Genomic DNA, 27,941 nt, shown 5'->3' with positions numbered 1-27,941 from the left:
AATGAAGGTTTTTCATCGGTGGGTACATGGAACATGGTCCGATGAGCCCACAGGATGTTGTATAGGTCTTTGACCCACTGTCTCTTGGACTGGTCGAGCCTGGCTTTGAGCCCCTGCAAAATAGTACGATTCGTTACCTCGGTTTCTCTATTTGTCTGAGGATGCGCGACCGAGGTGAAGCGGTGGTCGTTGCCAAGCTCGGAGCAGAACTCCCTAAAGCGAGCGTTATCGAACTGGCGGCCGTTGTCTGATATGAGGATGCGGGAAAGTCCGAATCTGCAGATTATCAACTTTCAAATGAAATCACGCATCTTCTGCTTGATGATCCGGGCTACTGGCTCGGCCTCAACCCATTTAGTAAAATAGTCAATAGAGATGACCAAAAATTTTCTTTGCCCGGTGGCCAGAGAGAATGGTCCTAGGATATCAATTCCCCATTGGGCGAATGGTCAAGGAGAACTGATCGAGGTCAACGGGGCCGAGGGTCGGCGTTGAATATTGGCGTTCCTCTGGCATCAGTCGCATCTCCGGATGAAGTCTAGCGTATCCTTCTGGAGTGTCGGCCAATAATATCCCTGGCGTAGAATCTTATGCGCCAATGCTCGGCCTCCCAAATGATTTCCACAAATTTCTTCATGGACTTCACGCATCGCATAATCCGCCTCCGACGGGCGGAGGCATCTGAGGAGGGGGGAGGTAAAAGACCTCCGATAAAGTTTGCCCTCATACATTATGTACCGAGAGGCTAAGCGCTTGACTCGGCGAGCTTCGCGCTCATCACTGGGGAGGACATCATCCTGCAGGTAGCTGACGAGCTCGTCCATCCAGCTTGGCTCAACCTCGATGCAAAGGGCCGGCTCGGGTTTCTTCGTGCTGGGCATCTGAAGATACTCCAGTGCTGCTGCTTTGGGAAGCTTGCTCATGCGAGAGGACGCCAACTTTGACAGTTGATCTGCTCTGAGGTTCTCCGACCTAGCAATGTGTTGGATGTGGAAAGAGCTCAGAGTCGAGGTGAGATCCCGCACTTTTCGGAGATACTCCTGCATCGTGGGCTCTCTGGCTTCAAAGTCATCCAAGATTTGGTTCACCACTAACTGGGAGTCGCTGAAGACCCTTAGGTCCTTCACTTCTAGCTTTATTGTCAACTTGAGTCCGACGATGAGTGCCTCGTATTTCACCACATTGTTAGAGACGGAAAACTCGAGGCGTAGAGCCTGCTCGGCAACCACTCCACCTGGACTAGTAAGGATGAGGCCCGCTCCACTACCCCCCGAGTTCGAGGAACCATCGACGTGCAGAGTCCACGTCGACCTCGGGGTCTGCTCTGTTGTTGCAGGCTCGAGCTCGGCCTCGTCTGGCACAGTGCACTCGACTATAAAGTCGGCGAGTGTCTGTGCCTTAATCGCCGGTCTGGGTCGGTACTCGAGGTCGAACTCTCCGAGCTCGACGGCCCACTTTGTAATTCTTCCAGCACGATCTGATCGTTGCAGGATTTGCTTCATCGGCTGGTCAGTCAACACGGCCACTGTGTGGGCTTGGAAGTAGGGTCAGAGCCTCCGAGCCAAAATGACCAGGGCAAAAATCGTCTTTTCCAGCTTTGAATATTGGGTCTCGACATCCCTCAAGACCCGGCTAGTGTAGTATACCGGTCTCTGAAGCCTGTTCTCCTCTCGGACCAGGACCGAGCTCACTGCAACTGGAAAAACAGCCAAGTACAGATAAAGGAGCTAATCCTGCTGAGGCTTCGTAAGCAAAGGAGGAGAAGCGAGAAGACGCTTAAGCTCTTCAAAGGCTTGCTGGCATTCTGCCGACCACAAAAAGTTCTTCGGCCTCTTGAGAGCTGCGAAGAATGGAAGACAGCGCTCGACAGATCGGAAAACAAATCTTCCGAGAGCTGCGACTCGTCCCGTGAGCCGCTGTACCTCTTTAACTGTCCTCGGAGGCACCATCTCTTGGAGCGCTCGGATCTTCTCGGGATTGGCTTCAATTCTCCGTTGGGTGATCACGAAGCCAAGAAACTTGCCCGAGGTGACTCCGAATGCATATTTTGCGGGATTGAGTTTCATCCGGTACTTTCGAAGCGTGGAGAATGCTTCGTCGAGGTCAGCCACATGATCCTTCGCCATTCGACTCTTCACCAACATGTCATCGACATAGACCTCCATGTTTCGTCCTATTTGGTCTTTAAAGATTCGGCTGACCAGCCTTTGATAAGTTGCTCCAGCATTCTTTAAGCCGAAGGGCATCACTTTATAGCAATAGGTGCCCCCGTCAGTAATGAAGGCCGTCTTTTCTTCATCTTCTGGCGCCATCCGGATCTGGTTGTACCCTGAGAAGGCGTCCAAGAATGTCAACAGCTCATGTCCTGAGGTGGAGTCCACGAGCTGGTCGATGCTGAGAAGTGGAAAGCTGTCCTTCGGGCAGGCCTTGTTCAGGTCGGTGTAGTCCACGCACATGCGCCATTTTTCGCTAGCTTTTCTGACGAGGACCACATTGGCGAGCCACTCCGGATAGGATATCTTTCGGATGAAGCCGGCCATGAGGAGTTTGTCGACTTCCTCGGAGCGGCACTTCGCTTCTTTTGTCGCACAGACTTATAGGTTGGCTTTACTTGGAGTTGGTGGACCGCGATCTCCGGATCTATCTCCGGCATGTCGGCGGGCGATCAGACGAAGACGTCCATGTTGGCCCGTAGGAAGTTGATAAGGCGATCCCTCTCGCGGGCATCAAGGTCAAAGCCAACCTGCACGGTTAGCTCAGGGCAATTTTCTCGTAAGAAAATTTGGGTGAGTAGCTCACCAGGCTTTACCCGCTTCTTCTGAGGGCCAACCAAGGGCTTATCATCTGGTGTCGAAGTTGGCACCTTGGCCGGTTGCTTTGCTTCGTGGGTCGCCATGTAGCATCGGTTTGCTACCGCCTGGTCTCCACGGACTTCGCCGACTCCTTGGCTGGTGGGGAACCGCATAAACAAGTGGCAGGTTGAGACCCCGGCTCGAAGAGCGTTGAGCCCTGGTCGTCCAAGGATGGCGTTATAGGCCGAGGGCAAGCGCACCATGAGGAAACCCATCCTCACGGTACTCTTGGGGGGCGAGCCCGACCGTAACCAGAAGATCGACCTCGCCCTCCACTGGAACTGAGTCTCCAGTAAATCCGACCAGTGGGGCGTTCATCCTCCGTAACTGCTTTTCTGTCACCCCCATTCTAGAATAGGCATCAAATTACAAAACATTCACCGAACTTCCATTATCAACTAGGATGCGTTTTACATCAAACTTGTTTACGACCATAGAGATGACCATATCGTCATCGTGGGGAGTTTCAACTCCCTTGAGGTCCTCATTCGAGAAAGAGATGACTTCAGAGGTGCGGGGGCGCTTTGGAAGAAGTCTTTCCCCAGCTGGTTCTCCGGCTGGGGCCCCCTGATCTATGGTGTTGATAGTGCCAGCAATGGGTTTGTTAGCATTCGGCTCTCCATGCTGCACGACGTCTTCCACTGGTATTTTTTATTCACGTCGGTTCCGCACGAACCGGTTGAGCACTTCTCGGCGGATGAGTGCCTCGATCTCGTCTCGGAGCTGGAAGCAGTCCTCCGTATCATGGCCGTAGTCTCGGTGGAAGCGGCAGTACTTCTTGGGATTGCGCCAGGCCCCGGGATCCCGCATCGGGGGTGGAGGCCGAAAATAATTCCGACCCTCGATCTCCATGAGGATCTCAGTCCGAGGAGCGTTAAGGGGAGTGTAATTTTCGTACCTCCCGTTGGATATACGGGGCCATGGTGGAGATCTCGGACGAGGCGGGGATCTTGGTCGGAGCGGTCTCTGCTGTCGGGGTGGACTCTTTAGACAAGGCGGGTTCTTAGCTCGATGCGGAGACAGGCTTCTAGGACGGCCGCGCTCCTCACGACGCCTCTTTTGCTTTTTGGATGTCTGCTCGGCCCCACCCCATCTAGAGGCGACGACTTCCTCGGCTTTCGCGTACTTCCGCGCCCGGGCCAGCATCTCGGTGAAGTCAGCTAGAAAATTCTTCTCGACGGAGAAGAGAAACCTATAAGACCGAGCTCCAGTCTTGAGTACCGACATGGCTATTGACTGGTCGAGTTCGCGGACCTCCCAAGTTGCGGCAGTAAAATAGTCCAGATATTCTCTGAGCAACTCTCCCTCCCTTTGCTTTATATCGAGGAGGGAATCTGAAGTCCGTAGCTGGGGTCGGCTGGCAGCAAAGTTGGTGGCGAACTGTCTGCCGAGCTGTTCGAAAGAGGAGACCGTGGCGGATTTCAGCCTGGCAAACCAAAATCGAGCTGCTCCTCGAAGCGTTGCTGGGAAGGCCTTGCAGAGCATGGCCTCCGAGGATCCTTGTAGCGCCATCAAGGCCCGGTAACTCTCCAGGTGATCGAGGGGGTCGGTCATGCCGTTGTAGGGCTCCACCTGAGGCATCTTGAACCTCGGCGGGACCGGCCCATCCTCGATTTGTTGGGAGAAAGGGGACTTCGTGGTAAACTCGAAGTCGCCCTCGTGTCTCGCCCTCCTACCGTGGAGCGCCTCGATCTGGCGCTCCAGGTTCTCTACTTTCTTGTCGAGTTTATCACTCTGGAGGATCGCCACGGCGGTCTGCTCGGGCGCAGGTTGCCCTGGGACTGACTCGACCTCTGACGGTTGTGGCCAGTCGCCTGGACCCCTCACTGGAGGTTCTCTCCAAGAAGATGCTCGGGCGTGGAGATCTTGGCCTTGGGGGGCCGGTCCACTTGGAGGGGGGACCGGCTGGACTGGGGCCTGAGGAAACGGCGCTGTCGGGATGCCCCTAGGTTGCAGGCTTTGGACAACAGCAGCCAGGGCCTGAACCTGCTACATCAAGGCATCAAACTGTTTCGGCCGAACTTGAGGAGTCGAATCGGCCGGAGGTGGTGAGTTCTGGACAGAGTGTCCAGGGCTAGGTGGAAGACGTCGGGAGGCATTAGAAGCTCCCTTGCTTCTCAGCTTCATGGCCGCGACTCGGTCCCTTCCTCTAGCGCCAACTGTTGCTGAAATTTGGACCCGGGGGCGACCGTCGGCTAAGGAGGGGGGAGCTCCGGCGAGACTCGACGAACGGCGGTCCGGCTGGCGCGCGACGTCCTCTGGGAAACCTGCAAGAAGCCGGTGGCCGGGGTTTTTGGCGCCGGCTCTCCGATGCTTAAGTTAGAGGGGCAAGTGTATGAACGGGAGTAGTCAATGTTCAGAGTTTTTTCTCCTCCCTCCCTCTTTAAAATGGAGAAGTTTCCCTTTTATAGAGGGGGCTGGGTTACCTATGATGTGACGGGGCAAACGGTCTGTAGTACGATTGGGCATGCAGTAGAAATCAATGCTCGATCGTGTGAATCAATGTCGTTACTGTAGGAGATTAGGCCGAAGCTCTCAAGTCGTCATGGAGTCATACCATCATTCATAGCCAAGCAGATTTTCTGTAAGAGGCTTGATGTCTGTAGACAACAGAAGCCATACGCTTTAATTGTTGAGTAAGCTGAGTGCCTGCAGGAGCCATATGCTTTGATTGTTGAGTAAGCTGAGAGTCTGCAGGAGCCATACGCTTTGATTGTTGACGAAAGCAAGGCGCCTCCAGGGGGTCTGCTCGGGCGCTTCCGGGTCGGGGGGTCTGCTCGGCACCTCCAGGTCGGAGGGTCTGCTCGGCGCCTCCAGATCGGAGGGTTTGCTCGGCGCCTCCAGGTCGAAGGGTCTCGAAGTCGTGACGACTTATATTTTTCCCCTAACATAAACAAGCTAAAGATCTATAGTAAATTTTATTAGCATGAATGGTCGTCAAAGAATCAAAAAGGAATTTTTTACAGGGGAATAAGCAAAAGAAACTTATTAAGTACTACTAAAAGTAGAATATGTGATAAAATTATGGAGCTATCATAGGAATTAGCATATTGACTTACATGTTTGATTTATGAGAATTAAAAATACAAAAAAAATCTATCTAAGATATATCAGGGGTATTTGTGGTATTATGTGGTCGGTGATCTTGGATCCTGTACTATACTTAATAAGTTACCCATGGATACTCAGGGATTTTTAATCACTGGATCATGGCCAACCAAACACTGTGATCTTAGATCATTGAGGATCAAATCATCTCAGTATTCGAATCACTGGAATCTTAAATCACTGTGGTGATCGTGTGGGGGTTACCAAACGCCCCATACAGGGATGGAGGATCATACGCCGGTAGCATCATAGATGAAGTAACATTCAGTGTTAGATGGTAGAATCTCAGCCATCCATCTATGGCCACGTGCACTCAATGTCCCAAAAACGTGCTTCTAATAACATACGCCGCGCGCTCCCCTGCTCCCCCCCACCGACTTTCCCTTGGTTTCAAACCCTCGGGTGGCGCCATGCTCGCCTCCAGAGCCCTCCTCGTCCTCTCCGTCTCTGGCGGCTTCTCCCCTATCCCCGTCCGGCGAGGGATCTCGCGGCGCGGACTCCATCGAGGTTCTTGATCCCATCTGTCAGCTAAAAACCGTATAAGTCGATGCCCAAAATCACATTCCCCTTATTGATCTCTCCTGGAACATTTCTGTTCCAAGATCGTTCGGAAAAGAGAGAGGCGGCGTCCAGTTTCATTTGTCCCACTGCTGTTGTCCATCCCGATGCTTTTCCTGGGAAGGTTCTCTCTGATTTTCCCTCCTCTTTGCGTTGTTTGATTCAAGTTTTTTGTATGTTCCTAATTATATTCAGTCATGCCCGTTTGATTTACTCAACTAGCAGTAATGGCATTCGATTTCGTTTCTATATCTCTTGTTGTATTGTCCGATAAATTTCCCTTATTTGGGAAATCTCCTATTGTGTGAAAATGATCGGGTTGATCATCAGGGACACTGAGTCTTATCTTGATGGCCTAGGTTTGAAAGCCTGTTAAGGTGGCTTATCTCGTAGATGCCCCAGTAAAGGTCATCCATCATTGCCTTATGGCTAAACCAAAAGATGAAACAGTGGGAGATAAATATGTCTTATGTTGGTTTAATGAAAACTCATTAATTTTCCAAAAGGAAACATTTCATAGTAAAGAACTTGGTCGCTGTTTAGTTCTTCGTGTTCACAGGGTGTTTCCATTGGTCCTTTTCATACAATGGGATCTGCCATAAAGATTGGTAATGCTTGCCAATTGCACCTAGGGAGCCATATCCTGGGAAATACAGAGTTTGGAGAATATAGATAGACTCTAGAACTAGTGTTACACTCAGTTAGGCTTTGAATGCGGTCTCTTCTGGCTGGATGACTCAATATAAGAAAAGGAGACTATAAAATGGAAAATAATTTTGTATGTAGAGGCCCTTTATTTATCTTTGAGAGGTTTTTTTTTTGTTCACTTAATCATTGTTTGGTATGGTGAAAATTATGTATAATTATGTTCTTAATTGTGCGAGGAAAAAATATATGAAGTGGCCGGTCAAATTGAGCATGTTATCAGTTTTCAGCTGTCTTTTGTTGGTTTGCCCAAAAAAAAAAATCTGGAGTTTTTATTTTTCTTGAATTGGGCTAGAGTACAGTTTTGGCTGGGTTAGGCCAGGTGCAGTCATACAATGCTGTTTGTCCCGTACAATACTGGCTTCTAGCAAGCAAATGTGAACTTTGTTTTCTTTTTACATCTCGAATCAACTCTGCATTACACATCACTTTGAAATGATTATGTCTGATGCTTCCAATGTAGTATTTTTATGTAGTCAAATTGACGTTCGAAACTATTAGGCAGTGGTGCTATTGTTGGTACAGATATACCAAGTTGAGCAATCATCCGGTGTAACAATATTATTGGACACTATGCAGTGGTTGGATAAAGTGCCAATATTTGAAATATAAGGTGCTCCCAATGGCCCAAGTCATGCCATGTGATGCTTGGATACAATTTCATTCTCTGCAGTACATATTCTTATCTTAGACTACATTTCAAAGTTTTGATTACTTTGTTTCTAGTGAGAAAGGCCTTAATATTGCAAGGTAGTTTGTTTGAAATCTTCGCATCAAGTCATTTCTTCATTATGTTGAGTTTAAAGTTTCTAAATCTGAATTGAATGTCCACCAGGGGGTACCCTTTTGCTTGCAAAGGAGCACATAGAAGCTTGTAAAACATAAGTTTTTCAGCAAGTCATTTCATAATAGTGACTATCGAGCCTCAACCATTTAGCCATAACTAACAATTCTCAACCAATGATAAGTAGACCTGTGCATCATCCGAGCTAAGCGGGGTTCAAGCTGGGCCTAGGCATAGGTATCAACTATCAAGAGTTTAGGTCCTAGCTTAACTCAACCTTAGGTCTAAAAAATCTATAACCTGAACTACCCCGATCCTAGGACTCAAGCCCGAGACCCACTTGACTTTGCCTAATTAGCAATGGGCTAGGGCATGCCCATTGTCGATGGCTAGGAGTGAGACAGGTGGAGAGAACGGTGACCCATGGAGGCGGTGATCCATGGTGAAAAATCTAGCTTGACGCACTTGATCCCTAGGACCTAGGCCCAAGATCCACTTGGCCCTACCTGTCGGGATCACTGGGCACAAGAATGAGTCTTCCTGGCCTACCAATTAATAGTTATTCTCATTCAGGCATTTCACCAAACATATCACAGGCATAAATAGACAAGCACAGAGAGACAAGATTTACGTAGTTCGGCAGCAAATGCCTACATCCACGGGGAGAAGGAGCAATCCACTATGTCAATCGTTCCAATAGGGTACAAACAAAGCCGCATAAAAGCCCAAAACATGGGCTGCCGAATGATCACAAGAGGAGGCAACAGTAAACCAAATATAAGGCAAAATAACCGATCGGACCAACCTTTCTGCAGCCACAATGGTAGATCAAAAGAGTAGTATGCAAGGTAACCTTTCTACGGCTTCAATGGCAGATCAAGAGAATATCAAAATATCTTACCTTCTCTTCTTTTTTAGACTGTAAACAGCAAGAACAGGGACTCACGGAAACGATAAGCCACAGAGAGGAGTTACGGCAGAAGAAGGAAGGTCTTCTGCGAGCGGAAGATCAAAACAGATGCCTGCTGTTGCCGGGAGACCGAGAGCACAAGAGAGAAAGAGGGGATAGAGGGCAGTGATCGGGATGCCCTTCTCACAAAAAACCCTCACCGAAATACGAGAATTGGTTGCATTATATAATGGGGTGTTAATCTTGCAAAAAAATCTCTCTCAAAATAGTGATTTGGAGCAAAGTCTAAAATAATCAACAATCCTCCTCCTTGCGACAAATCATGTACCTAGTATCAAATATGGATTGATAAAAATAACCTCCTGTAGTCAAACACTCTTTTATTCATGTATTTCTTGCTTTAGTTGTTTCTCAGGATTTAGAGCTGGAACAGCTAGATGTTAAAACAGCTTTTCTTCACGATGATTTAGAGGAACAGATTTATATGCAACAGCCACCTGGTTTTGAGGTTCCAAACAAAGAAGATCATGTATGTTTGCTCAAAAGATCATTATATGGTCTTAAGCAGTCTCCAAGACAGTGGTATCGCAAATTTGATAGGTTTATGGTCGACCATGGATACAACAGATCTCCATATGATAGTTGCGTATATCACCAGCAGTTTTCAGATGGATCCTTTTGTTATTTATTGCTGTATGTGGATGATATGATGATAGCAGCTAAGGATATATTAGTCATCCAAAATCTGAAAGCTGAGCTCAGTATTGCATTTGAGATGAAGGATCTTGGACCGACAAAGAAGATACTTGGAATGGAGATCAGTCGTGACAGGCAGTTGGGTAGACTTTTTCTTTCTCAACATGGATATATTAAGAAAGTCTTGGATAGATTTGGTATGTCTATAGTCAAGCAAGTCACTACTCCCTTTGCCAGTCATTTCAAATTATCCGCCAGACTCTGTCCTCAGACTGAGGATGAGGAGAGATATATGTCTAGAGTGCCATATGCAAGTGCAGTAGGCAGCATCATGTATGCGATGGTCTGCACTCGACCTGATATTTCACAGGCAGTAAGCGTAGTAAGCAGATACATGGATAAGCCTGGAAAGGCTCACTGGTTAGCTGTGAAATGGATACTTAGATATCTGAAAGGCACTTCTAATTTGGGATTGGTATTCTCCGCATAGAGTAATTGCACTGTTACAGGATTTTCTGATTTAGATTATGCTAGTGACTTGGACAGAAGAAAGTCATTAACCGGATATGTATTTACTCTCTCTGGTTGTGCAGTCAGTTGGAAGGCTACTTTGCAGCCTACAGTTGCTTTGTCTACTACAGAAGCAGAGTGTATGGCGTTGACAGAGGCAGCAAAGGAAGCTATTTGGCTAAGAGGGTTGGTACAGAATTTGGGTCTTGAGCAGGACTGTTTGGATATTCATTGTGACAATCAGAGTACTTTGCATTTTGCCTGAGACCAGATGTATCACGAACGCACTAAGCATGTGGATGTCAGGTATCACTTCATCAGAGACTTGGTGGAGAATGGTGATGTCCGGCTTCAGAAAATTTATACTGCTCATAATTCGGCTGATATGCTCACTAAACCAATCACATCAATTAAGTTCAAGATTTTCCTGAACTTGATTGGTGTGAGCACTTGTTAATGCCTTTCCGGGCTTGTGGTGAGGAGAAGGTTATTTTTATCAATCGATATTTGATACTAGGTACATGATTTGTCGCATTGTTGATTATTTTGGACTTTGCTCCAAATCACTGTTTTGAGAGGATTTTTTTTGCAAGATTAACACCCCATTATATAAGGCAGCCAATTCTCTTATTTCGGTAAGGGTTTTTTGTGAGAAGGGGATCCCGATCGCCGCCCTCTATCCCCTCTCGTTCTCTCTTGTGCTCTCGGTCTTTCGGCAACAGCAGACATCTGTTTTTGATCTTCCGCTCGCAGGAGACCTTCATTCTTCTGCCGTGACTCCTCTCTGTGGCTTCTTATTTCTGTGAGTCCCTGTTGTTGCTGTTCACAGTCTAAGAAAGAAGGAAAGCTAAGATATTTTGATATTCTCTTGATCTGCCATTGAAGCCATAGAAAGGTTGCCTTGCATACTACTCTTTTGATCTACCATGATGGCTGTAGAAAGGTTGGTCCGATCGGTTATTTTGCCTTATATTTGGTTTACTGTTGCCTCCTCTTGTGATCATTCGGCAGTCCATGTTTTGGGCTTTTATGTAGCTTTGTTTGTACCCTATTGGGACGATTGACATAGTGGATTGCTCCTCCTCCCCATGGATGTAGGCACTTACTGCCGAACCACGTAAATCTTGTCTCTCTGTGCTTGTCTATTTATGCCTGTGATGTATTTGGTGAAATGCCTGAATGAGAATAACTATTAATTGGTGTCGGAAAGACTCATTCTTGTGCCCATGATCCCAACAATTGGTATCAGAGCTATGGCTACTGACGGGCAACAAAGTTCCTCTAGGGCTAACAATTCGGCTTCTGTTTCTCATTCCACTACCATGAGGCATGAAGTGGCTGTATTTGATGGCACAGGGGATTTCTCACTATGGAAGGTAAGAATGAAATACTTGTTGGTTAAAGAGAGTGTAGCAAAGGCCCTCAAGGGTATGGATGCAATCCCAGGAGATAATGAGGCTGTCAAAGAAAAGATTAGTGAGAGAGCACTAGGAACTCTGTTTTCAAGCTTGAGTGATAAAGTCCTACTGTTGTGGATCTTGATACAACTAAGGAAGTATGGAAAAAATTGGAGAGTCTATATATGGCAAAATTCCTTACTAATAGATTGTATTTGAGGGAAAAGATGCACACATTTCATATGGCAGAAGGGACTTCACTCAAAGATCACTTGGATGAGTATAATAAGCTCTTGTTTGATTTAGCAAATATTGGTGTTGAAGTAGATGAAGAAGACAAGGCTTTGATCCTGATCTACTCACTGTCTAAGTCCTTTGAGCATATTACTACTACTATGCTCTATGGAAAAGAGACAATAAGCCTTGAAAAGGTAGAAGCTACTTTATTATCCAATGAGCTTAGATTGAAAGTACAGCTATAGCATCAGGTTCAGACTCCAGCTCAAGGACTTATAGTTAGAGGTAGAGATGAACAGAAGAAAGGTGGACAAGGTAGAAGCAAATCCAAAACCAGATCAAAGTTTAGGTCTAAAAGACCAAGTGTTTGTCACTATTGCAAGAAGCCAGACCACTGAAAATCAGAATATAGACTTTTACAGTCTAAGAAAGAGAGGGAACAAAAGGATAAAGGAACCATCTCAGATTCGGCAACAGTTATAGTTTCATCAGCAGGTCACAACAGTAATGAAAATGATGCAGTATTTACAGCTGCTTGCAGTGTTAGTCATCCTGATACTTGGATTGTGGACTCTGGAGCATCTTTCCACATGACACCCCATAGGGAATGGTTCTCTTCTTTTAGATCATGTGAGGGGGGCACCGTTCTTCTTGGAGATGATGACATTTGCAAAGTGGAAGGTGTTGGTACAGTTTAAATTAAATCTAATGAAAACACTGTGGTGACTTTGGACGATATCAGGTATGTTTCTTAACTAAAGAGAAACCTTCTCTCATTATATGCTTTCAATAGTGCAGGTTTCGAGGGCAGATGGGGTAGAGGATCAATAACTATCAATAAAGGAGTATTGACTTTATTAAAAGAAAAATTGTGTAGGACCTTTTACTATTTGGATGATAGTACAGTAGTTGGACAGTCTTCAGCAGTACAGTCTTCTATTGAGCAGTTGACACACCTATGGCACCAGAGATTGGGCCACATCTCAGACAAAGGTTTACAGGAGCTGAGCAGACGTGGTTTGCTAAATGGTCAGAAGGTTGGTGCACTTGGATTCTGTGAGCATTGTGTGTTCGGAAAACAACACAGGGTCAGCTTTTCTACAGGCGTGCACATGACAGCTGGTATATTAGATTATATTCATTCTGATCTATGGAGGCCTACCCCAATTACATCCAAAGGTGGATCTAGGTATTTACTCACTTTTATTGATGATTACTTCCGCAAAGTCTGGATATAAACTATCAGAAATAAGAGTGATGTGTTTGACACGTTCAAGAAGTGGAAGGCTATGGTCGAGAGGCAAAATGATAGAAAGGTGAAAACCTTCCGAACTAACAATGGATTAGAATTTTGTTCTACTGAGTTTGATGACTTTTGCAAATCAGAGGGCATTGTCAGACATAAAACCACAGTGGGTACACCTCAACAAAATGGTGTGGCAGAACGCATGAACCGCACACTAATAGAGAGAGTCAGATCTATGCTATCTAGTTCTGGATTAAGTAGAGATTTTTGGGCAGAGGCCACACACACAGCCTGCTACATTATAAACTGATCTCCAGCATCAACATTGGGTATGAAAACTCCGGAAGAGATGTGGACAGGGAGACCTGCAGACTATTCAGTATTCAGAGTCTTTGGGTGTCCAGCTTATGCACATGTAAGAGATGGAAAGTTGGACCCCAGGGCTAAGAAGTGCGTATTTCTTGGATATACATATGGTGTAAAAGGCTACAGACTATGGTGCACAGAGCCTGGATCCCAAGGATTTCTAGTCAGTAGGGATGTGACATTTCATGAGATAGCCACTCCTTTAAGGCAGCTACAACCTACTTCTTCTCAGAGAGATCAGGGTCAGGATCAGATGGATAGGACTGTTATGAATATTGATCAGACTATCAGATCACAGCAGCAGCAAGCAAATGAAGATATTTTTATTCTGAAGGAGCAGCAACAACAGACAGATGCAGAGATACAGACTTAGGATGAGGTTACCATGCAAGGTCAGGATCAGATTGATAGCATTGCCACTCGTAGATCCAGACGTCAGATCAGAACACCACAAATGTATGGCTTTGAGGATTCAGCTTGTGCTGAGTTAGTTTATTATGCTCTGAGCATTGCAGACACTATTGGTGATGAGCTGACCACATATCAGGAGGCTATTAGTAGTTCACAGGCTGAACAATGGACTATGACTATGGTTGAAGAACTACAATCTTTAGAGAAGAATCAGACTTGGGAATTAATTAGATAACCAGAGGGCAAGAAGGTAATTGGCTGCATATAGATCTTCAAGAAGGAAAAGGGTGCCAGTCCTCAGGATTTTAGATATAAGGACAGGTTGGTAGCTAAGGGCTATAGTCAACGGGAGGGAATTGACTACAAGGAGATATTTTCTCCTGTAGTCAAACACTCTTCTATCCGTGTATTGCTTGCTTTAGTTGTTTCTCAGGATTTAGAGTTGGAACAGCTAGATGTTAAAGCAGCTTTTCTTCACGGTGATTTAGAGGAACAGATTTATATGCAACAACTACCTGGTTTTGAGGTTCTAGACAAAGAAGATCATGTATGTTTGCTCAAGAGATCATTATATGGTCTCAAGCAGTCTTCAAGACAATGGTATCACAAATTTGATAGGTTTATGGTCGACCATGGATACAACAGATCTCCATATGACAGTTGCGTATATCACCAGCGGTTTTCAGATGGATCCTTTTGTTATTTATTGCTATATGTGGATAATATGATGATAGCAGCCAAGGATATATCAGTCATCCAAAATCTGAAAGCTGAGCTCAGTACTGCATTTGAGATGAAGGATCTTGGATCGGCAAAAAAGATACTTGGGATGGAGATCAGTCGTGACAGGCAGTTGAGTAGACTTTTTCTTACTCAGCATGGATATATTAAGAAAGTCTTGGATAGATTTGGTATGTCAAGCCAGTCACTACTACCTTTGCCAGTCATTTCAAATTATCTGCCAGACTCTGTCCTCAGACTGAGGATGAGAGATATATATTCAGAGTGCCATATGCAAGTGCAGTAGGCAGCATCATGTATGCGATGGTCTGCACTCGACCTGATATTTCACAGGCAGTAAGCGTAATAAGCAAATACATGGATAAGCCTGGAAAGGCTCACTGGTTAGCTATGAAATGGATACTTAGATATCTGAAAGGCACTTCTAATTTGGGATTGGTATTCTCCGCACAGAGTAATTGCACTGTTACAGAATTTTCTGATTCAGATTATGCTAGTGACTTGGACAGAAGAAAGTCATTAACCGGATATGTATTTACTCTCTCTGGTTGTGCAGTCAGTTGGAAAGCTACTTTGCAGCCTATAATTGCTTTGTTTACTACAGAAGCAGAGTATATGGCGTTGACAGAGGCAGCAAAGGAAGCTATTTGGCTAAGAGGGTTGGTACAGAATTTGGGTCTTGAGCAGGACTGTTTGGATATTCATTGCAACAATCAGAGTACTTTGCATCTTGCCAGAGACCAGATGTATCACGAACGCACTAAGCATGTGGATGTCAGGTATCACTTCATCAGAGACTTGGTGGAGAATGGTGATGTCCGGCTTCAAAAAATTTACACTGCTCATAATCCGGCTGATATGCTCACTAAACCAATCACATCGGTTAAGTTCAGGACTTTCCTGAACTTGATTAGTGTGAGCACTTGTTAATGCCTTTCCGGGCTTGTGGTGAGGAGAAGATTATTTTTATCAATCAATATTTGATACTAGGTGCATGATTTGTCGCATTGTTGATTATTTTGGACTTTGCTCCAAATCACTGTTTTGAGAGGAATTTTTTTGCAAGATTAACACCCCATTATATAAGGCAGCCAATTCTCTTATTTCGGTAAGGGTTTTTTGTGAGAAGGGGATCCCGATCGCCGCCCTCTATCCCCTCTCGTTCTCTCTTGTGCTCTCGGTCTCCCGGCAATAGTAGGCATCTATTTTTGATCTTCCGCTTGCAGGAGATCTTCCTTCTTCTGCCGTGACTCCTCTCTGTGGCTTCTCGTTTCCGTGAGTCCCTGTTCTTGCTGTTCACAGTCTAAGAAAGAAGGGAAGGTAAGATATTTTTATATTCTCTTGATCTGCCATTGAAGTCGTAGAAAGGTTACCTTGCATACTACTCTTTTGATCTACCATTGTGGCTGCAGAAAAGTTGGTTCGGTCGGTTATTTTGCCTTATATTTGGTTTACTGTTGCCTCCTCTTGTAATCATTCGGCAACCCATGTTTTGGGCTTTTATGTAGCTTTGTTTGTATCCTATTGGGACGATTGACATAGTGGATTGCTCCTCCTCCCCGTGGATGTAAGCATTTGCTGCCGAACCACGTAAATCTTGTCTCTCTGTGCTTGTCTATCTATGCCTGTGATGTGTTTGGTGAAATGCCTGAATGAGAATAACTATTAATTGGTAAGCCGGGAAGACTCATTCTTGTGCCCAGTGATCCCAACACTACCCAATTAGAAAGGGGCAAGGGCTTGCCCATGGCTGGGATTGAGATTGGGGGCAAGAAGGGCAACAACCTGTGGAGCGGTGATCCATAGTTGAGGTGCCAACAGTAAGAGAGAGGGAGAGGATCCAAGAGGCGGTTTTGGTTCGAGGGAGAGAGAGAGTGGTGAGGGGAGTAGGAGGGAGAGTTTGAAAGGAGGATGTTAATGTGATAGGAAAATGGAGCTTTTGGCTGGGGGTAGGGGTAGAGGGGGAGAGAGGCAAAGAAAGAGATAGAGAGCACAAGTTGGATGAAAGAAGAGTTTGGTTGTGGGGGGAGAGGAGAGAGAGGCGTGGTGGGTGATGGAGGTGGAAGGGAGGGGTGTGGTGGGCAGTTGTAGTGGAGGTGAGGGAGGAATTCATTAGGGTTTCTTTGTATTTTTCTATTTATGTTTTATAAATATTATTTTGTAAAATAGACAAAGTTTCTGGTCCGGCTGAGTCAAGAGAAGGGCACACTACATCAATTCTAGTTGTGCTTGAAAATTTGACGTCCAATCTAGCCTGAGGATGAAAATCTAAGCCAGATATTAGTAAAACTTGGTCGGAGCCGGGCCTGGTTAGGTGGGCAGCGCTGATTTTACTCAGGTCTAGTGATAAGCATTCTAGTTGGCAAGTCAAAAATGCTAGTTATACTTCCTAAAATGATCTGTTATTGGCATCTTATTTAGCACATTTCGCTTGTTTCTTAAGCGCTAATCAAATTCAGGTCCTATTAGATATTATCTCAAGCACGGAGATTAGAGGGTTTTTTTTTTCATGCACCATGACATAAGTAACTTCAAGCGAGGGAAAAAAGTGATTCACATAAGCGTGTACATTGAGGCAATGCGTATGAAGGTGAGAAGTGAGAACTAAGGTTGGTGTTAGGTGTCATATGCCTATTATATAACCATGCAGACACTGTTCATGCAGTGGCGTAAGATGATATACTTCCAAAAGATACTTGATTATCACATTATGGTACATTAATATACCTCCTATTCCCCTTCTCTGTATCTAAGCTTCTTTTAGTTGCTTAGATTGGAAAGTAGGCATGTCTTGAACACTTTAAAATGACTGTTAATGAATAAAGTCAAATCTAACATTCTAGGTCATATGGAAGGCCTGTAACCCTGCCATTTTACGGATACATAAGCCCTAAATGTGCTATGCTATACATCTCTATATTGATTGAAGCTATACAGGGACTAGCATGAATTAGAATGACATGAAACCAACAAACAGTACCAGATACAAGGGAAAAACCACTTAAAAGCATGTAGCTACTTGAGATGCTAAAATATGGTTTAAGATATTCATCTATTTGCAAGAATGATCCACCCAATAATTGAACAATATAAAGAAGGATGAGCACAAAATGCACTTCTGTCACTATTTAGCATAGTGTATTTCACTGTTATGTTCTGACCAAGGCCAACATTGTGCAATATCCATCCATATTTTTATAATTCTATGTGCACTTGCTTTATTATTTTTGACTCTTCATGGACACAATATATACAGCAACCCAGAAGGACCAAGTCCAAGCAAAACTCATATATCTGAATAGCAATGATATTGACTCTTCATGTATTATCCTTGTATCTGTCAGGGCTTAGCTTGGTACTTAATGGTGTGTGCTACTTTGTCAACATTTGGCGTGGATGAGCATGAACAGTACACAACTCTATCATGTAAACTCCAAATATATGCTAGAAAAAATTGCTTAATTTCTAATATAGACTACTTAGTTTGGCTCGTAATGATGATAGATGGAACAATAAAATAATTCTAATACATACTAGTGGATTAAATTTTCTCGGATATGTATTGTTTCTATTGGTAAACATAACTATAGCTCCACACATGATGCCATTATGCTTGCTAAACATGCATGTTAAAGTAATATAAAAGTATTTAGGATAGCAAGACTTATATGAAAATCACAGTGTTGAGGATTTGAGTCCAACAGGACTCGACTATAGCTTGACATTTACCCCTATAGTTCTTTGTGTAGCAGAATACACCATCAGTAAACCAGATGATTGAGGTATACCTTCAATACTAGGTTGATATGTACCTCTAGGATATGACGTGTATATCATGCTAGCAAGGTCTTTATTGAATCATCATATGATGCTTAATGTGCCTTTGTGCGTTGACCTTGGTTTGAATATCAATTGTCAACATGCTCTGAAATTATTCATAGGGTGGTAATTACTTGCATACTAAAGTTTTTGTGCTATTTATTAATTCAATTTTGTGCAGACAGATTGCACAAGATGCACCAAAATACATGATGGCTTCTGGCGATCAAGCAGAGCTTCGTGGTTTGAATCTGGAGTGGCTTCAACGTCATTGATTCGCAAGCATGGAGGTTAGTGATATGTAGAGCTTATTGATCTCCGTTATTTTTAGAACTTATTTGGATTTATAGTATTAAAAAAAAGAGTCATTAACTTATTTCAATTTACATTAGTTAAAAAAATAAGGGTCATTGCTTGGTACAATGATAAAAGGCTTGAGCTGATAAGTGTAATGGTGCAGGTTCGAGTCTTGGGGCAGCTACTTTGTGCAAACAGAGAAAAAGCCAAAGATTAGGTTTGTTCCTAGTTTGCCCCTCCCAGGACTCTGGATTGGCAGGATCATATCTGGGTAATGTCCTTTTATTAGTTAAAAAATTATGAACTTTACAAATCCAGTTGCATATGTGCCGGGCTTTAGTCCAGACAGGCTGTGGCCAACTTTCTATCTCAACCCAAGCTCTTGCAGCTTTGATCTTTCTCTAGCTTAAATTGCAATTCTAAGCAGAACTTGTACCCAGAGGATAAGCCTATATTAAGTCCTATCTGACTCATAATTGCTTGGGAGTAGTTGCATGTAGGGCTGTCAACGGGCCGAGCTGCTCGGGCCCGGCTCGGGCCCGGCTCGGTAAAAGCCCGGCTCGGGCTCGGCTCGTTAGTCAAACGAGCCCGAGCCCGAGCCCAAAATGAGGCCCGTTTAAATCTGAGCCCGAGCCCGAGCTCGAGCCCGAGCAGCTCGCGAGCCCAAAAGAGAGCTCCAAAATCGAATTGGATTGGTTTGGGTTCGGACTTAGCCCGTTAACCCAAACCCAATCCGTTAATCCTTCCCTCCCACCTCCTCTTTTTTTTTCTTTTTTTCTTCTCCTTTCTTCTGGGTTTCTCCAGAAGCTTCCGGTGTCCCTCCCCTCCCCTCTTCCGGGTGTCCCTCCCCTCCTCCCCTCCGGGTGTCCCTCCCCTCCCCTCTCGCTTTTCTCCTCCGCCGCCGATGCCTCGCTGCCTCCCTCCGCCGCCGATGCCGAGCTCGGTTCCGGAGGTTTCGATCGGAGACTGGATAGGGTTGTCCCTCCTCCTCTTTCTTCTCCGTTTCTCCCCTCTCTCTTTTCCCCTCTTTGCCGACTCCTCCACCGGCGACGGCGGCGAGACTGCGACAGAGGAGGGGAGTCCCTCGCACGGGAGGGTCGGGCTATTGCCGGCAACGCCCGCGGCCGAGCCCGCGGCGCCCGTGGCATCCTCGGCCGTGCCTGCGGCCGAAGCCCGTGCCGGCGGTGCTCGCGGTCGAAGCCGGCAGCCGCCGCACACGAGTCGCTTTCGCGAGGATTCTTCTTCTGAGACGAACCGCCGGTCGTCGCTTTCGCGAGCTCTCCAGATCCGAGCTCCCTCCGCCGCCCTTCGTTCGTCTCAGAAGAAGAAGGCACCGGTCGACGAGGTGAGTCATTCTTCTCCTTTTTTTTTATTTCTTTCTTCTGAGTCGCCTTTGTTCGTCTCTCCCTCTCCCTCTCTCCAGATTCGAGCTCCCTCCGCCGCCCTTCGTTCGTCTCAGAAGAAGAAGGCACCGGTCGACGAGGTGAGTCATTCTTCTCCTTTTTTTTTATTTCTTTCTATCCTTCTTTCTTCTCTTCTTCTTCTTCTCTTTCTTTCCTTCCTTCATTCTTCTCCGACGAACCGCCGGAACTGAGCTCGGCTGGCGGCTGCTCGTTCTTCTCTCCGACGGTCGACGGAGACAGGGACGGGGATGGGGCGGGCTCGGGCTCGGGCAAACGAGCTTCACGAGCCCGAGCCCGAGCTATGCCGCCCGAGCCCGAGCCCAATACTGGGCTCGGTACCGAGCCCGAGCCCGAGCCCGAGCCGGGAAGTTGGTGAAACGAGCCGAGCCGAGCCTGCGGAGGCTCGGGCTCGGCTCGGCTCGTTAACAGCCCTAGTACTTGCATGTGTCTGTGTGTGCGCGCGTGAGAGAGAGAGAGAGGCGCAGAGAGAGAGAGAGAGAGAGAGAGAGAGAGAGAGAGAGAGGCTAGAAAATACTGTCATCACCCAAGGACAACAATATTCTAAATTCCACTGGTTTGCTGTTCTGTTATATTTAAGTGGTTTAGCCTAGTTAAAATTAGAAGAAACAAATGTCTTCATGAAGGAAGAAGTATATATCGTAATAAACTTTGGAAAATGCTTTGGTGCCTGTTAGTGTGCAAGAAAAGTTCCTTGGGCTGACCTGATGCTTGCTTGGTGACAGTGTTCAACCACCATACGCAAATTTCACCAATTCATGGAAGCTACACCAATGCCCTTCTACCATGTGGCAGGAAACTCTTATGGTGTGCATGAAATGGGTGCCCTCTAGCATTACTCGTAAATTTTATATTTCTTCTGTCAAAGAAAGATCAAGACCTGGTTGCTGATCCATGTGAGAAGGAATCAATGTGCATCCGTGATGGATGATAGACATAGGAATTTTTCAGGGCATTCGGTTCAAAGACATCAGGGTAGCAGTGATCTATGGTATGACTTTCTATATGAGTTTGGGTTTACAAGTGCTTAAGATGGGTTTTGCTTCATTTCAAAATAGTCCATGTACAGGGCAATTTGACTTTGTATCTCTCTCTAATATACCTACTAAGCAATCACATGCACGCGCAGATATCCTACTAGGTGTTTTCGAGTACTACATTTTCTGGCCATTTCTTGAATAATACTTCAATTAGGGAAAGCTCTCATACATCTTTCTTCAGTAAGGTATCAGCTCATGTAGTGTTACAGTACAACCCATGGTATGCCATTATCACACCGAACCGAGCGGTATAGGGTGTATCATACTATACCGGTAATAGTACAGGGGCCGTATCAACACAGTAACAGGGTGGCATTAGTATGGGGCCCGGTACCGAGACGGTGTATCTTGGTACAACCTCTAGCATATTCTCTTAAAGATTTTACATACAAATGCCATTTCGAATAAAGTCATGAGAATATTTGCTATGATTAGGCAGCCAGATATGTTGCAGACTGGGAGACTCAGGTAACATGTCGTATCAAGCTTTCAAACAGGGTAACTTTCTGTCGACTTACTAACTTCCCATCTTAATTTCCATATTAGTATGACAGGATTTTTACGTCTGCTAGTGTAGTTCCTGAACAATTGATTATCAAGTTTGCTTTAGTTAACCAGAAAATGAACTTAGTCATGTTATGGATATCATTGGGCTGGGATTATTTGTTAAGTCACCTATTAGGAATTGACAGTTACAATGAATTCACATAGTAAACCACATTTTCTTATCCTTGTTTTCTTAAACTTGATGTCGTACTATTAGAGATGTGATGTTGGGTAGTACTGGATCTCATTTGATGGCCAGATTATCTGTTAGTTTGATTCAAGTATGACTACTCATTCTTGTTTGCCGAGAATAAATTGTTATTTCTGATTGAACCCATCTTCTCCAATTTTATCTTATTTTAAATTCTGATTCTTTGGCAAATTAAAGGTTAGAGGAATGAGAAGAGCTTACCAAAAGATATTCATGTCCAGCGATATGAATCCAGGAGGCCTGGAGGACTGACTTGTTGAAGTGGTAAGGACACTCTTATTGCCATTCTATTTAATCCTCAGTATATCTTATAATAAAAATGATCTAACTTGACAGGAAAAAAACAAAGAATTAGCTGAATTTCCTGCCGTGTCTTCTATGGTGCAATCTATCCGCAATTCATTTGAGTAAAAGTTGCCGTGGAATATGCAAGTTCAGAAATAGGAGTCGTTCTTGATTTTGTTTCTCCCATGTCCTTTTGTTTGAAAGTTTTGTAATATCAGATGAAAGACAGCTTTGACTTTAATATCTACCTCTGGAGTACAGTTGAAAGCTTACACGTTAAATATTCAAATCACAACATGAAGATTTTTTAGCGTAGTCTTTTATGTACTTGCAATTATGTCAATCCTGCATATTACCTTGTTTCAATCCTCATTCTTGCAACTGTTCCATCATGTACTTTGTTGCATTTCTAGTTGAAGCTTTGGTTTTTAGATTGTTTCCTTAAATGTCATAAAATAAGTTTATTTTACTTGATTATAAGAAGTCATGATTATGAGATTGCATCATGTGTAAAGTCATGATAATTTAGTGCATTATGCCTGAATGTATGTTCTTTTAATATTACCTTCATTCTTTTCCAGTCATCATGTCATTTTCCTCAAGTCTGTGTCGGTCTTTCTGCTTACATGGTTCTCCTGTATCCGTACACACTATATGCTTGCTGAGTTCTGTGTGAAATGACTTGTTTGAATTGGCAGTGGATGGTGCAGCTATCGTGCTCATTTTGTTTTATATCTGTTACAGTTATTCTCTTTTCAAGTATATGGATGCAAGTCCTGTTATCACCTCTTTTTCCTTCAAGTTTGTTGTAGTAAAGCATTGTTGAAAGCCTTAATTCTCATGTATGTAATAGTTCAAAATTCAAAATATAGAATGGATATCTTCTTTCTTTAGTCAATTTTGTGCTCAAATTGTCAACTCCCAAATATATGATCCTTCTTAATATTGAACTATATGTAATTAAGGTGCTTGACTTTATCTTCCTCTCATTTCTAAAGTGAAATCGACGAATACTGGATTGCATCAAATAAGTTTGTGTGGTTGATTTTTCATGCATGCCTAAATGCTGCTCTCTGTTCGAACCATTGCTGGTGTGTACAAAAAGTCTGGTATTGTGACAATAGGCTTTGGCTGTCTCTCCTAAGCTCACATTTCTTCCTGTAACATCAGGTGGGTGGATGTTAGGCCAGCATGTGTTGAGATATTGAGATTTTGCGTCAGTGCAAAGTGCTAATGTGTCAATATATTTAGGTAGGTGGCCGAAATTTGGTGTGGATGCTTGTTTCATTGTGTAGTTGGACTACATCTTTTAGTCATACTATTCTGTCTTACATTGAGGCCACTGATGAAGGATGAATCGTTGCCCAACGACCTAGCAACCTTTGAAAGACGTAAAGGCAAATATGGTTTTCTTCTCCCATATGGGCTTGGGTGCGCAATTTCGGAAGGAGGGCTACTTGACCTAGATAACAGGTATGTTCATAACAGGTGGCTTTAGTGATACTTTGTGTTCAGCTAAAGACTTTTGGATCCTTCCTTATTCGGGTGAACTTGCTTGTATTTCTACAAGGAGGTGTCTGGTTGTCCAATAGAGAAAATTCAAAATTGGAGAAATTTGAAGATAAGAAAAGAAAACCATGATTTGGAAAATTTCTAGTCAACATAGAAATATTTAGTTAATTCTAGAATGTTTGAAATTTCATACCACAACTACACATTTCACATTACAGAATTATGATTAGTGAATGCATGTATTACAAAATCTAGATTGTTCTTAATTTTTTATTAATCAATTAAGAGTTTGGAGTATATGTGCATGGTTGTCTGGACATTTCATGCTTCAAATGAGATCCCTAGAACTGTGGGATTTGAAACTTCTAAAGTTGATTGAAGTTTCATTCTGTCCAACTGCATAGAAATCCAGTTCTCGCATCCTCCCATCATAATGGATATTGCCACTCATGGTTGTTTCTCTTAGTACTCGAACATAATAACCCATTTCATTTTTTTAATTCCCTGTTTTTTGTTTTTTTTTGTGTGTTTTAAAAAAAGGGAGAGGGGGAGGAAGGAACGAGCCTACCCCGCGTAGCAGCCCCTATTGGGCCTTTATCTCGCTAGAAGAATGTTTGATGCGGACAGAAATGACCGTATGTTGGGCACTCCGGCCAATTTTATTCATATCCTCTCCATCCATGGGCTCGGCTCGGATACCTTTCTGGGCTTGGCACGAATCCTCCGTGTAGTTTTGCGTCATGACTTTCAGGGGGATTGCATCTCTTTGCAGCAACAACTAAATAATATCCAACCATCCGTATACTCCTTGCAATTGTTGCATCGGAACTGCAGTTTTGTTTTCTGCTTTTGAACGCTTGCATTCATACATTCAAAGTTTGAAGCTATTGCCGATTGCGACTTGGCCCATAAATGTTTTCTCCCATGTTTATTTTGATAATGAAGGAAGAAGAATCCAATGCTTCCGTACAGCAACGTGACTTGCATCCACTTAATAAATAAGGGAGGGTTGGTGTTGTATCTTATAGTGTATACTATACGCTGCAAGTGTTTGGTTTTGTCTTTGCCACGGAGAATGGGAAGCCAACGAGATTCCAGTGGGTGAGGTGTTGGAGAGTTGAATGCGACCCATGTGGTGATGCTCCCCATCAACACCAATCACGCGGTTGTGATGTGATCCTTTCTACAATCATAAACAAATTGACTTGATTTGTTTCTTAAGCAAAACCTCTCTAGAAACTATGCAAGGGTTGGTTCTCCTTGTCATGCAGTAAATGAAGCAGTTGGTCCATGACCATCTAAATAACTTTATTATAGTGATCAATGGAAATTAACTATGCAATGCATGATGTAATCACTCGACTGCTTTGTTAGGTCGATGCTTAAAGTTGGTATGAACATGATTATTCAATTAAGGCTATGGCAATTGCTTTCAGTGGAGCAGAATTGTAACATTTTTTGATTTGTCGCGGTGCAATTGCTCGATGTGAAAGTAAAAGGTATTATTGGACTATCTTATGGGTTAAATAATACCTTGTGAGCTAATCGTGGCTTGATCCGAACTGGATTCTCGATAAGAATATTGCGTCAAGATTTGAAAGCATAATGATGTTCTCAACCCTTGGAGGAGAGGCTGGTGCTGCAATGCAAATTCTAGAGGATCTAGTGGTTTAAAAGCTGAAGCCCAGCGACTGACTGTAAGAGAATGTCAACTTCTCAGAATCTCGAGAAATTGGTGGATATTGTTTAGTTTAAGGACCAACCATGGATGGGTAAGGTTTAGGTTTCTTTATTCAGTGCATTAACAAGCTCCAATGGCTTTGATTAAAAAAAAAATTAAACTTAAATGATACAGAGATGTCGTTACAAAGAGAGGAAGAATAAATTTGCTGACTTGCTAATGAATCAAACAAATCAGGCTTACGACAATATTGGACAGTTAATGGAAGGATGATTTCTTTTTCCTGTTTCATAATAGATGTCAATAACGAAATGAGGCTTGTTCCTGTGTGGTTCCATGGTGCAACAACGCATGGAAGGCATTGGTTATGCTCAACAGATCTTAAACCGCATACCGACAAATTTTTACAATTTTTGGAAATTTCTATGTTTCGATCAAATTATCGGTTAATTTGCCTTCCATTTTACGACCAATTGATGTACAGGAAGTCCTAGAGATAGTTTCAGGTCTTTTTTTCCTTAAAATAAAGTGTAAAAAATGGGGCAGCTTGTCAATCATTCATTATGGAAAATGACGTGATCGCGTCCATAGTTTCACTCATTTGGATTACTGTTCATCATGATTTTAGATGGCCCACTGTGCACTTTGACACAAATGTTATTTAACGACTTAGTATTCTCAAAAAATTATTTAATGACTGAAATTCTCAAATAATTCAAGTTGCTCTGTTGTACAATTACATTTACGTAAAAAAACTTCAATCATCGTAGCAAAAATTCAGTCCTTGTTTTGGTTGCAAAGCATATATTGGGGGTAAACCTTTTTTTTTGGGGGTTAAAATGGATATTTCATACATTATAAGTGTGGATACATACATGTCATGGAGTGCTTTAGGTAACTCTCTCTTTTTCGTCCATAAAGTGTCTCTGAATGGCTGGCTACATAAGCAGCCACCCAGTCCACAGTCCGGTTGGCCTCTCTAAATATATGTTTGGCCTAAAAGGCCACTCATCTCCTATCATCATCCAAATATCCTGAAGTGGCGTGAACCTTCCGCCGTCCAAAATGCTATGGGAATGGACACGACCATTCAAAGGTTTGTACTAAAAATTATGCTGAAAATTACGTCGCAAGATATTTTCTTGTGAGATGTCGGACCGTACTGCTTTGGAGCCTTTGCAGCCTACCAAAACCTTATCCCTCTTTTCATCTACTTTGGATCTGAATGAAATGCTGTGTCCTACTTTGCCACCAAAGTTAAAAAGAAAGCAATGAGATGCCGCATGACCTATGGAAGAAGCAAAGCCATCAGATGAAGTTAATCAGCAAAGGATCAGGCGAGAAGACTTGATAGGAATCGACATGGTAGTATCTACAAGGCTCCATATCCGATCACCTTATATTGGATTCCCTAATCTACCATATGATGGGATGTGGCCTTTTGATTGTTCTGCTCTTTGATTTCAAGTTTGAACGGTGCTTTTTTTTTTTTTTAATCTAGATAGGCAGTTTGGTGGCCATTTTTTCTTCCCAAGTTGGTCACCATCAAGGGGTGATATGCGCTTAGCAATTTGTATTATTGTATTATCTACTAGAGTGGAAAGTAAAGGAACATTTGAGTTGGTATCTCAAGCAGATAACACATTAAAGAGTAGTGATTCAGTCTCATTAAAAAACAACAGCATGAAAAGAAAATCTCAGCTCGAGGCATTATTATAATGAAGCACTTCATAAAGCTAGTGAACAAGAACAAGCCAATGAGCAAAGAGACTTCCTCAGCAGCATTTTCAAAGTTTTCATCTTAGAAAGAAAGATTCCTGCATGTATGATCATACAGTGTGCGTGTGTGTGAGAGAGAGAGAGAGAGTATGAAAGTGGGAGCTTTTCTAGTGCAAGGAGCAATACACTTTTGTACTCCCAAGTTGGGCGTACATGGGATCAAGGAAAGGAATTGGAAAGTCCATGGGCAGATAAACAGTATTCTCTCAGCCATTTCCATAGACAAAGATACTCTAGTGCCCATAAGATGTATTGAGAATTATGAGGGAACCCAAATAAAAAATAATTGATGTCTTCAGCAAAACAGGTAAAGAAGTGCCTCACTAGCATCCAAAATTCAATTCCCTCTTTCCATACCATATCAATTCCAGCTAGGTTGATCTTGTCTTCTTCCAACCATCCGCAATTCTCTCTCTCTTTCTCTCTACAAACGAGTGCAAGCATCTAATATGAAGGATGCCAATGTCATATATCTATAACAAGATTCTTTCCTCAGCAAAAGGGACAGCTAATTAATTTAATTATGCTTACTTGACAAGAGCTCAATGGAATTAGACTTCTGATTATTAGACTCAACTATGCTACCAACTCAGAGTTTCCTAGATTCAAAAGGAAGAGGTAGGAAAACAAAGGATTAAAAAAATAACAGTGTACATGAGTATAAGGTACTTGCTCCCATATGTGCATGTCTAGGTCTGCATTTGTACACCAACATGCATTGAAAAAAGCAGCCACACGAATGTAAGTGGTGTCAGATGTGTCATCTATGGCGACACAACCCATGAATTGTATGTTCAAATAAAACTTGTCCACCCATTCCCCCTTTGTT

At 43.7% G+C, this 27,941-nt stretch overlaps 1 protein-coding gene across 7 annotated transcripts; it reads left to right on the top strand.

Moving 5' to 3' along the window:
* Positions 1-6,323: 6,323 nt before the first annotated feature.
* LOC103714320 lies at positions 6,324-22,450 on the top strand. Of its 7 annotated transcripts, none has more exons than XR_003387026.2 (6): positions 6,324-6,642; positions 17,866-17,947; positions 18,526-18,630; positions 18,801-18,908; positions 22,033-22,119; positions 22,192-22,450. XR_003387026.2 is itself a non-coding variant. In XM_026807367.2 (5 exons), exons 1-5 carry the CDS (start codon positions 6,508-6,510, stop codon positions 22,035-22,037), a joined length of 435 nt encoding a protein of 144 aa, XP_026663168.2. In that variant the 5' UTR covers positions 6,324-6,507; the 3' UTR covers positions 22,038-22,120. The 7 variants fall into 7 exon arrangements, 1 of the variants encoding a protein (XP_026663168.2); XR_003387029.2 differs by having other exon boundaries at positions 18,522-18,630; XR_605204.3 differs by lacking the exon at positions 17,866-17,947.
* The last annotated feature ends 5,491 nt before the right edge of the window (positions 22,451-27,941 follow it).

The sequence above is a fragment of the Phoenix dactylifera genome, chromosome 4, assembly GCF_009389715.1.
Source record: "Phoenix dactylifera cultivar Barhee BC4 chromosome 4, palm_55x_up_171113_PBpolish2nd_filt_p, whole genome shotgun sequence".
Lineage (NCBI taxonomy): Eukaryota > Viridiplantae > Streptophyta > Magnoliopsida > Arecales > Arecaceae > Phoenix > Phoenix dactylifera.
This window is presented reverse-complemented; position numbering and strand designations above follow the sequence as displayed.